General features: G+C 34.3%; 1 protein-coding gene and 1 pseudogene across 1 annotated transcript; both read left to right on the plus strand.

The window, feature by feature from the left end:
* The first annotated feature begins 5994 nt into the window (after positions 1-5994).
* On the plus strand, positions 5995-8527 carry LOC149172944 (type IV inositol polyphosphate 5-phosphatase 7-like; annotated as a pseudogene).
* Positions 8528-10963: 2436 nt separating this feature from the next.
* LOC149172945 (chaperone protein dnaJ 11, chloroplastic-like) lies at positions 10964-12018 on the plus strand. The gene has a single exon (XM_089427848.1). It carries the CDS (start codon positions 11363-11365, stop codon positions 11891-11893), a length of 531 nt encoding a protein of 176 aa, XP_089283974.1. The 5' UTR covers positions 10964-11362; the 3' UTR covers positions 11894-12018.
* Positions 12019-12448: the final 430 nt, after the last annotated feature.

Consider the following 12448-nt stretch of genomic DNA (forward strand, 5'->3'; position numbering starts at 1 on the left):
AGACACATTAGAGATTGCAGAACAGCTCACTAGAGACCCAGATCAGCAAAAGCCTCCTCATCTCAGGGAGGAACTCAACGCAATGGGGACCATTGCTTCCTAAGGAGGGAGGAATGATCCAGGTGGATGTTGGTGGCCACCCACCTATCCCATTTGGACCCCCACAACTGTCTCTTTCAGTTTTTCAGTTTCCTAAATTGTAGCACAGTTTACTATTTTTAGCAGTTTTTCGGGTCCTGAACTTCCGGAGCCGTTTTGAGGCCCTAAATGACGTTTTTTGGGAAATCTAGGGGCAACATGGGTCCATGGATTGATGTTGCCCTTCCGAAAGTGGTAGTTCTCGGATAGATCTTTCTAACGAGCTATCGTACGCGTCAAACGGAGATCGTATGCCAAAGTTATGACCCCGGGAAATTGATGTACCCATTTACCCAAACGGGGCCCATAGTTTGGCGTTTCATCTTCTAGGGTTAGCTTTTGGAATGTTAAGGGTTTTCCATTGTTTCTCAACAATAAATAGGCCTTCGAGCCTCATTGTAACACAGTTCAGAATAGTTCAAAGGCATGTAGCCACCACATCTCTTCTCAGAGATAAGCTACCATCGCCCTAGCTGGTTTATTTCCATTACTGTTTGTAAGCATATTTCAGTATTTTCCATTAATGAAATGAAGTATTATTTCCACTGCATCTTTGTGTATATGGTTATCTCTGTATTTTGTTGTGTTCCTATTTAAGTCCGGATCATTACTGATCTGGACTTAAACACGAACGCAACAAATTACAAAGATAACCATAAACACAAATATGCAGCGGAAATAATACTTCATTTCATTAATGTAAAATACTGAAATATGCTTACAACCAGAAATGGAAATAAACTAGCTAGGGTGATGGTAGCTTATCTCTGAGAAGAGATGTGGCGGCTACATGCCTCTAAACTGTGTTACAATGAGGCTCGAAGGCCTATTTATTGTTGAGAAACAATGAAAAACCTTTCACATCTCGAAACCTAACCCTAGAAGATGAAACACCAAATTGTGGGCCCCGTTTGGGTAAATTGGTACATCAATTTCCAAGGGTTGTAACTTTGGCATACGATCTCCGTTTGATGCGTACAATAGCTCGTTAGAAAGATCTATCCGATCACTACCACTTTGGGAGGCAACATCCATCCATGGACCCATGTTGCCCCATATTTCCCAAAAAACGTCGTTTAGGGCCTCAAAACGGCTCCAGAAGTTCAGGACCCGAAAAACTGCTAAAAATAGTAAACTGTGCTATAATTTAGGAAACTGAAAAAGCTGAAAGAGACAGTTGTGGGGGTCCAAATGGGATAGGTGGGTGGCCACCAACATCCACCTGGATCATTCCTCCCCCCTAAGGAAGCAATGGTCCCCATTGCATTGAGTTCCTCCCTGAGATGAGGAAGCTTCTGCTAAGCTGGGTCTCTGGTGAGTTGTTCTGCAATCTCTGATGTGTCCAGTCCCATCATACTTCTCTATATCATGCTTCGCTCTAACTAACTATCTTTTACACTTAGAGCCTCGCTCTATTTATACAATCCCATGGTCCGCGGACCATGGGTAGGTCGACATTACATTACAAACTAGGGCGGACAATCCTATGACTCTAACATACTTCCGCACCCAGAATTCGCGGGGATTTACAACATCATTTGGTCAAAACATGGGCTTTGAGCCCCAAAACATGCCTCGGGGGGATTCCATGCCCAACAAATGTTGATTCCAAGAAAACATGAATGCGATGGCTCCAGAAAATATCACCATACAAAACTAATAATTGTCGAATCAATCCAATGGTGCAAGCTATTTCTATCGTCTAACACTCAAATCAATGACACACGAAGGCACAGGTGTCATGGGAGGGAAGTTCTTCCCAGAGGAAATGCCTTACGATGTAATTATTATTATTATTATTATTTTTAATTTAAATTAAATAAATATTTAATAGTAGAAAAAGAAATCCAATTTTTTTTTTAATATTATTATTAAATATTAAACTATCAGAGAATAATTATTTAAGAAAGCTAAAAAGGATTAAAATAACTTACTTAAATAAAAAATTAAAATAATAAATAACATAGAATAAAATAAGATAAAATGAAATAAAAATAAAAGGCTATTAAGAGGAGAGGGCAGGGATTAGAGTAATCTAAATTTAAATGTGCGTATGAAATTGTTTTTAAAATAATAATATTATAAAATTTAATTTAATTTAGTTTGTTGTTTTATTTATTTATTTATTATAATTTGATTTATTTTTATTGATAATTTCTACATAAATTTTTTTATAAAATGATTAAGTATAAAAATATGTTATATTTAATATCAAAGAATAAACAAATTATTATTTTTAAGAATTTTAAAATTGAAAAAAGAAAAGTTAAAATATTTTATAGAAAGTTATCTATATATTATTATAATTATTTTCTTGGTAAAATAAAATAAAATTTGGAAAATTAGAGTTTGGAATATATTTGAATATTTATAAAAATTATTTGTGGAATAAATAAATTTTATAATTTGCTTAAAGATAAGTATTGAGAGGCTTCATTTTTTTCTTTTTTTAGATAATTATGATAGCTTGATCGAGCTATAGACTTGATCCAGCCTATAGCTCGATCGAGTCTATGTTTAAGCCGATTGAGGGTTTCTTAAACATGATTTGAAATTTGAAATTTTAGATCTCTCTACAACACTATTTTGTACCCTAGCAAACTTAGGGAAATTTTTTTCCTTAGGTGGTGGAGTTGATCATGTTGGATTCATGAAGGAATACTCTATCCAATGGCATATGAGTTTGACATTTTCGAATTCATATGATATTTTTCATCTAATTTATTTTAAACATAATGCTTGAAATTTTTTTGAACAATTTTAAAGAGGTTGAATAAAAAATAAAATCATAAAATATACACAACGAAATTAAAAAAAAAATACCACTATCTTCATTTACTAGTCCTCCTCAAAAGGGTACTCTTGGTTTTTCAATTTATTTAAATAGTTGAAAAAAACCTTACATGAACACAAGCGTCTGCAAAATGCAATTAAAATATTACTATGCCAACTTCGAAAAATAATAAAAAAATATAATTTTGCATAAAAAATAAGTTTTTAATATGAAAAGTTTAACTCTCTCCATGTTGATCATATAGAGACGAGCATTTCATTTAATGGAAAATTGACATATTATAAGACACTAAATATTTTTGCAAAAAATATCATTAGGACAACAACATAATTGTCCACAATTTTTATTTTTACTTCGAATCAAAGTTCATAGTGCTTATATGAATTTTGAGGGCTTCAATTCAATAAAAGAGGAAAAACTTGAAATTTCATTGCCAAATTTAGCCCAAAAGTGTAACCCATCTTCATGCTTTCACTTGCCCATGGTTTTTCAATTTTCTTGGTGAAGTAATCTTAGAATAATTCCTCTACTTGTTGTGGCCTTTATTTGGAAAATTACTAAGCATAAAGAATTATTGAAATTTGTTTTTGGAGGTCTTAAAAAGGGTTATCAAAACTTGCCTTCCATTCCCGTAATGCTCGAAGAATCTCATTGGGTTTCCTATGAGAAAATCAAGACACTATTGATGTGGCTTGGAGTGATGGAGTATGATATTACCCTTTTTAATATGCAAGCAATCCTTGTCAATTTGTCTAGACACTTTTTATTGATCTTAAAATGTCGTGCTAATATCAAGTTGAATGCATACATATGGTTGAAGAGAGTTTGTAAAATCTCACAATTTTTGTCACTTTCAATAGCATCCTTCATTAGTTGGATGACTTGAATAATGACAACATTGATTATGGAATCACCTGACTCTAGTGATGATTTGTGTGGCTTCTTAATGTTGTTATGTAAAAAAAATGCATAGTAGAGCATGGAAATAATGGGACCCAGGGAGAGAAGAGTATTATTCATTGAGAGGGGGGAGGTGGATTGAGTGTAGGCAAGGAAATGCAATGGGTAATCTATCACGCAACAAGAACATTAAGCATTATTTCGTCATTCAAGAGTGGTATCCAATGTCTTTCACAAATGGTTGAAGCTTATGCAATCTTTCATATTGATTATTCGTCACAAATTGGTAAATTTTATGAGAGAAAGAAAAAAGTAACAAGTGATGATCATTTGTCTTGAGAAAAGTATAAGAAGTAGGAAAATTTCAAAATATATTAATAACAAAAGGTTTGTGCTAGTGTTGTTTATGTGGAATATATTGATCATTGCCTCAAAGGTAAACATGAATTGTTAGTGGCACAATGCCTACTTTTCTTGTTGTTTTAGATTAAAATGCAAGAGGAAAAGAACAATGATGAAGAAAGCATAACATGTCAATTCCATCTACCAAATAGCCAAGGAGGTTGAACTTTTCTTTAATCTCTTCTTCTTAATGAACATATGCAAGGTCTCTAATGGAAACCTTATTTCCCATTGAGATTTGTGAGACTAGAGTTGGAATTGAAAATACTATCCAGCTATCAATTTGAAAATTTTGGCAATATCCTAACATATTTTTATGGATTTTCTTATGGTTAATGATGGTTAATCTTTTCCCTTTTAAATATTTGATGGCCAAAGTGCCCTATGATAGGAGATTTGGCCAACAAACTCCATTTATAGTTGTGATCATAAGGAAATATAGAAACCACCCCAACCAATTGAGATTCAAAGGGAAGAAACTATTTTGTAATTTAGGGGGTAGCAACAAATCTTGATGGGCATACTATCAATATTCCTTCACCGTAAGTGGTTGATTGAACATCTTCTCCAATGTCATGACAAAGGACTCCCTCTCGTTTTATAACACAACAACACTAATTTGGCTGCCATTAATTGCAAGGAGGAAAATTTGATCGAGCGGAGTGAGAAAGTGTATGTGACTATGGTGCTAGCTAAGTTCATCTACTTTGTTCAACGCTCCAATGAGGATATTGACAGGGAGCATGGATTTCAATGAATCCATAACATCATAAAATATCAATGGATATTGACATGGACCATGTATTTCAATGAATCCTTAGCATCATAAAATATCGATTATTAGTCCCTGCCTGGGACTATAGCGATCGATAGATCGTTGACCGCGCATTAATTCATTCGTTGACCATGTTTTTTTTGGCGTTATCATCGTTTAACCAATGTTTTAGAATGACAATTTTCGTCTATCAAAATTTTAACGAAGGTTTTTGGCTGGGCAAGAAAGGACCTCTTATTGCAGGCTTCGCTTATACCAATGTAAAAATGTGGTGACAAGTTATATTTTATCCAAAGTCTGGAAAATTGTGGTGACAAACATGAAACTTAGGCGCATGCAAAGTTTATTATATAGCTGCCACCTCTCACCTCTCAGGCAGCTGGCTACCACTGTCTGCCACCGTCTGCCACCTCTCAGGTAGCTGGCTACCACCGCCTTTCAATTTCTTGCCACCAAACACAATATGAAATTAGTCTTTACCATCTGCGGAGGAAGGTTTCCGGTGAGACTGTTGTTGGATAGGCTTCAGAGCCGAAGTCTGCAATGGCAGGAGTGGCAGCAATGAGTGATGAAAGAGAAATGTTTGTTCTCTGATGAGAGGGACCTACTATTATGTTGCTCTATTTGTCACTCTCATGGTGCTCTGTTCGCAAGTATATTTGTCTCTATATTTGCAGTTGTTTGCTCGTTGAGCTAAATGTATGTTTGGCAGGTATGAGTTCCAAATGCAGTATGGATCGATAGGCTGGTCTGTAGGAGCAACACTGGGATATGCTCAAGCAACGCCAGAGAAGCGTTTAATATCATGCATTGGTGATGGAAGCTTTCAGGTGCAGATGCAAGGATTTTTATATAAAATTCTGTAATATTTTATTTAATGAATAACATGCTTATCCACCCCTTTATTTGGCGATTTAGGTTTTGCTATAAAATAAAAATGGAACACGGAGTTTTAGGCTTTGTATTTTATGAAATGCTTGAACTACATTAACTAGTTTTGTCATAGTTCAATGCCTGATTTGTTGTTCTGTTTTGCATAGGTTTTGACATCTAGATGCTAATCGGGATCTGTATTAAGTGTTCACTAGGCAACGATGAAAGCTGCCTGTGAGAAGAAAAGCAAGGTAATTTCATTGTGGACAAATCAGTTTGAGGCCCTTGCTTATGTCTTTTAGATTGACTGCATGGGACAAGAAATTGCAGGCTTTTAGGGATCCAGTGGAAGGAATTGTTGAATTCATGTTTCCTTTTGCGCAGTTCTCTTGGCCAAAGACGTTAGTTAAGAAATGGTTCAATATTAAGAGTAAAGCTCACGAATTCCATGCAGATGAAATTGGAGAAGGTTACGCTAGTAAAGGTGATTCTTACCCTTATGTTTAATGCTAGTTTTTTCTTTTTTCTTTATATCTTCCCTGCCTTCTTTCAGGTTTCCCTAATGGACGGCCATATCTAAGTGCTTTTCTTCCTTCTAATCTGCGTGCTATACAGATAATGAGGAAATGTTCGTTGAAAGGCACCGAAGTTGCTCTGATAAGGATTCCTATGTCTTTAGGAAAAGTCGGGCAGGTACTAGAATCTAGACCCTTAGATTGAGATTACATGTTATCTGCTGCTTGTTGGTTATCTTCTTGTTTGGCTTGTTGCGGACCTCCTAAGCCAAAGGTAGAACATGGATGCATAAAAAGCATGGATTTAAATTTGAGCGATGAGCTTCCTCATGTCAAAATCAAACCTAAGTTTTCTATTTATTTTAATTCTCTCTATTTTTTAACTCTACTTGCAGATAGGTTGGTTGAAAAAGAACCCGGACAAAATTAAGCGCGGAAGAATGGAACCTGAAATGTCCCAAGTCACCGATGTCCAAGACTTTCGCTATGTAAATTTTGAAGTCTGTGTTGCATTTGTTCAGCTTGTCAATGAATTTGTGTTCCGATTGCCAGTGTCGTTAAAATTCAATGGGAAAACAGGTTATTTGTGGCAACATGGAATGTGGGAGGAAAAGCTCCTTCAAATGGATTGAATCTGGAAGAATGGTTGAATAACTCACCTCCAGCGGATATCTATGTCTTGGGGTATGGACAAATGATACTGTTGTTTGACATTTAAGGAGTTTCTGGAAAGCCTATATAGATATAAAATTTCCGATTTTTGATGGGCAAGTTATGTTCGAGGAATTTTTCAATTCACGCTCTTGATTGTGATAGTCATATAACCATATTTCAACCAGTAACCAGGAGAAGCCTTTTTTACAGGTTTCAGGAAATTGTTCCTTTAAATGCAGGGAATGTGCTGGGGGCAGAGAATAATGGTCCTGCTGCCAAATGGCTTAGCCTTATTCGGAAAACACTCAATAAGTCACAGCGTGAAGGCAGTACCAATTCTAGAAGCTCTTTATCACCAGGTTGTGCAAAGTCCACGGACATGGTAGACACAATTATAAGTTTGGATTCTGATTTTGAGGGTTCAAGGTCATAGAAGAACGACCCATTCTACCATAGGAGATCATTTCAGGTCCTAGGCTGGGGTTCCAAAATGGATGACGATTATGCCAATAGGCAGCCAAAATTGCAGAGGAACTTCAGTGTTTCTGATCAAATGTTGATGGGCAGATCTATAGGAAGGACAGATTCTGATAATACTATCAAATCTTTGCACTCAGATGATGAATATGTTGCATGTGCAGCAAATTCGCCTTCAGCTTCTACTATGTTTTTCTCTCCGGTGCTAGATAGCCCTGCGGTGGACGATAGATCTAGTTATGGCCAGATGAATTACTGTTTAGCTGCCAGCAAGCAAATGGTTGGCATATTCCCCTTAGTTTGGGTGAGAAGCGATTTGAGGCATTATATACGCAATCTCAAAGTGTCATGTGTTGGAAGGGGCTTGATGGGTTACCTTGGCAACAAGGTGTGGCACATTTATGTCAAAAAGTGATTCTCATGTTTTATGATGTTGCATTTGTTGTTCCAAACATGGACAATGACATTTTCTGTTTTGCACCCCTAAGAATGTTTGATTTTTACCCTAGTCATTTCTGAATGCACATGACGTCTCTGAGTTAACAGGGGTTTAGATCAATTTCTCCAATTAAACATATTGATTCAATCATACTTTTGCAGGGCTCAATATCAGTTAGCATGACTCTCCATCAGACAAGCTTTTGCTTTATTTGTAGCAATTTGACTTCTAGCCAGAAAGATGGCAATGAGCTCCGGAGGAATTCTGATGTCATGGAAATCATAAAAAAGACTCGCTTTCCACGGGTTTGTAGATTTGCTGGAGAGGATTCACCTGAAACTATTTTGGAGCACGAGTAAGTCTGAATTGAATACTTTAGAAGGATCATCTTTTTGTTCCCACATCATTGAGTTGAACTTTAATATTTTAAACTGTTTCTGAAGGATTTATGTTCTACTTTGCTTATTGCTCGAGTCCATTTTGATATTGTGGATAAAATTTGCAGTCGAGTTATTTGGCTGTGGATAAGTCTCAGTAACTGGATGGGTATTGCGCAATGATTATGGAGTATATTTGAGTTACAACTCACATTTTTGAGGAGAGGTTGTCAAAATTCTGAATCTCTTAATATGCTCAGTAATAGAGTGAACTTATGAGCATGAATTACTAGAATTTCTAAACAGAGCTGGACTCTGCTCGGGCAAGCCGGCCATATGCCCCTGTCTGGTAACAGAAGAAATGAAATGGGGAATTGGCATCGGCGAGTAATTTCGTTTTGGACAATTCGTTCCAATTAGTGCTTGCCAACAATTGTCACACACTTGCAACAGCGTTGGCATCGGCAACTTGCTAATTTTTCGGTTATATAGGCAGGGACTACCGGCTGCATGCAGCACTTGTTTAAATCATTTTTCTTTTCAATAAAGTTATGAGGAGCGAAATTAAACACCCTACATAGTTTTATGAATCAAATTTCTAGAGGAAAATTTCTCTTAGCATTTTGAGTGTTTCTAAATTGACTCAAAACCTTTACAAAAATATCAAGGATTTAAAACTAAATTTTCTTTATATTTTTTATTTCCTCAATTTTCGAAAAGATATTTTCTAAATTATTCTGAATAAAGAATATATAACTTTATATTTTATATATTTACTATTTTATTATTATAAAATATAATTTTAAAATAAATATATTTATTAATTAACGTTAGTGTGAAAGGTAAGAAAAAATAAGATATATATTTTTTTCAATATTAGCAATAAATGAAATAGCATTTTTGTTTTGGGTCAATTTTGTCTAAAATTTTACAGAGATTTTTGAGAATTACAAGATGTTTAATTTACAAAGTTTTAATGTTTCATTTTTTTTTTTAAGATGTTGAATATATATATGCTCTGAGATTAGAAAATTTAGGAGAACTAGACCTCTATACATAGTTATTGGAGACTAAAATATTGAATCTATTTATATATTCAAAAATACATTTTAAATAATAACCAATTTCAATCCTATTTGAAATTATATTACCAAATTTTAATTAAAAAACTATTTCATATATTAATTAAACGACATTTTTTTATAATATTTATAAAAAAATAAAATAAAAATAAATTTTATTTTTTAAATTTTAGAGCAATTTAATATCAATAAAATTGTTAGATAAAAAGGTACAAAAATATAACTTTGGGACTTGAAAACAATAAATATAGCTTATGATATCCGTGTGTCCAAAGGTATATCATAGTTATTGTGGAAGATGAAAATGTTAATAGTTTGTTAACTATTTCATTTGACATTGTATTCTATGCTTTTATAAAAAATAATTTAAAATTATGTTCCATCTCCTTTATTGAAGTTATGTTCTCTGCCTTCATTTAATGATTTTTGTTGTTTTATATATATATATATATATAAAAGAGTAATATTATATTTATAAGTTTAATATTTTTTTAATTATTTTTTTTGTTTATTTGTTTTTTTTCTAAAATATTATATTAAAATATTTACGAGATTATGAAATATTGGAAAATAGATTACACGTGTTTATCATGAAATTTTGGAAAATAGATTTGATTTAGATATTTTTTTTTGGATTTTTTTGATAAGTTTTAACATACATATTATTTCTTGTAAAATTTAAGTAATTTATTATGTTTTAAATATAACTATTAATTTGAATATGATGATGACAATGATTAATATCTAATTGAGATTGATGAGTTCTATCGAATCTTAAGAAAAGAAATTAATAGAGACTTTTTAAAATATTATTTCTATAATCAAATAGAAGGGAGAGGAGCATTCCGAGATCACTATAGTTATTTTGGTTGAACAAGTCAAGAAAGTTGGAAGTCTGGCATATGTTTTGGAAATGAGAACGAATGTGAGTGAGGACCCGATGATCCAAGAGAAAGTGCTTTTCGTCTTCAATTCTTTTAGGGTCACAAAGTTCATAGATTCTTTCTTCCAAGGATGTTTTGGGGATAAACCAATGCCCAATTTCATTTCAAAGATAATTCTAATGAGATTCAAATTACTAGTCAAAACAAATAGATAATTCTAATTAATGAAATTCAAATTGATCTTAAAAAAAAATTAAAAATAAGTTATAAAAGATTCCATAATCAAAATAACTCGTCAAAAGAAACACTTCTTCTAGAAAAGGTGTTACGTTCATTTTGTTTTCACTTTCCATGTAATCAACCCACGTAAGGATAATTTTATAAGGTCCAAAATTTAGTTTTAAAAAATTGATAAATATTAATTTCTATAGAAGGATAATGGACCCGGTGCTTCCAAAAGTGTGGCTTTCCATACATTATAAGTAAGGATCAAATCAAAATTTGAAATTAGACAAGTAGTGTGATGGCATTACATTGAACCTATACATGAAAAAGGCAAAGACAACTATAGAAAAATATCTACATTGAAGCTATCTCTATCAAAGACGACTTCAATTGAAACGTCGCAATCACATCGTTGTTTATGCCAGCGATGAGCGGTCCATAGTGTCTTTCCAGAAACACAAGCAATGTGGAAATACCACCTACAATTCACCATACTCATACAGCACTTGGTTTCATATCAATTCAATGGGCAATCCCCTGAAAGGCTCAAACCTGTTGGCCCTCTCAAAAGGTTTTTCTTCAATGTCCCTTCAATCAAGTCCTATCACACATCACACCCGCCTTCATCACTCTTTCTTCCCCCTTTATATATTCTCCCTTTATATGATTCTTTCTTATTCAAAATCCACTCTCTTTAGTTGTATTTTTAGTGATCGATCATCCATCCTTGCTTTATCCATACTTCAGCAACCGATTATTCGGTTTATCAGTCTTACAGAAACATCAACCCCTTTGTTCTTCTCCATAAGAAAAATTATATATCTCTAATGGCTGCTTCACTTGTATTTTCCTCCAATGTTTTCTCATCCAGTGGATCGCCAAGCGTTGGTCATATGGGTCGCCAGACACCGCCTGCGGGACGGAGAACCCGGACCAGAAATGTTAGATTTCGGCGGTGTTTCAATGTGAGAGCAATGCAAGCCTCTGCTGGCGCAGAGGCGGTAATTTCAGAGGCCGGTTACATGGAATCAAAGAACTTGTATGAAGTACTGAAGATTAGCCCCACGGCGACCGCAAAGGATGTTAAGAGGGCTTACAGAAAGTTAGCGCGGGAGTTTCATCCGGATCAGGCGACTTCTGCGAGAAAAAACGAGAGCACCCAGATGTTTTTCAGGATACACAATGCGTATGCGACTCTTTCGGATCCACATGACCGCGCTCAATATGACCGCCAGCTTTTGGGTCAAGTGTGGGGCTTCGCTGGCCAGACGTGGAGTAAGTCGACCAATGGAGGAGCTACCGCACATAAACATTGTGGTCATGTGGGGCGAAGTTGGGAAACAGATCAATGCTGGTGATCTTCCTCAGGATTGTACATACATTTTTTTAATATAAACGTGTGTTTGAAGAAAAAACGTAACTGTGCAGAGAATCATTGATATTATTTATGTAAATACATTTTCTTAATAAAAATATGTTTTTGAAAAAATAAGTAACTGTGCGCGAGAATCATTAACATTATTTATTATTTATTAAAAAGTAAAAGCTCATATTTAATGATATTTTGTTTTATCTATTCTGTTATAATATGAAGTATAATTACGTGAGGCACTTTTTTTTCTCGAGAAAAGATTAATTATTCACGCAAACTCCACCATTGTCACTCGATAACCCTTTTACTTATTTATTATTTACATTTAACAGAACGAAAAAAATTGCAGATGTGAATACGGTTTAAGATTCTTATGAACGTATATAGACCTATATTTTATTTTCAACAATATTGTTGTATTGAAATTCAACAATTGAGAATGGACTGAAACCTCCCCAAATGTTGGTGTATTGAAAATTACATTAGGTTGCATGACCAAATGAAACATTGCTAGGGCGACTTGATCAACCAGGGAAGTAAT

The sequence above is a fragment of the Pinus tabuliformis genome, chromosome 4_2 (assembly GCF_031772625.1).
Source record: "Pinus tabuliformis cultivar Carrire ecotype Pingquan chromosome 4_2, CPIR1, whole genome shotgun sequence".
Taxonomy (NCBI): Eukaryota; Viridiplantae; Streptophyta; class Pinopsida; order Pinales; family Pinaceae; genus Pinus; species Pinus tabuliformis.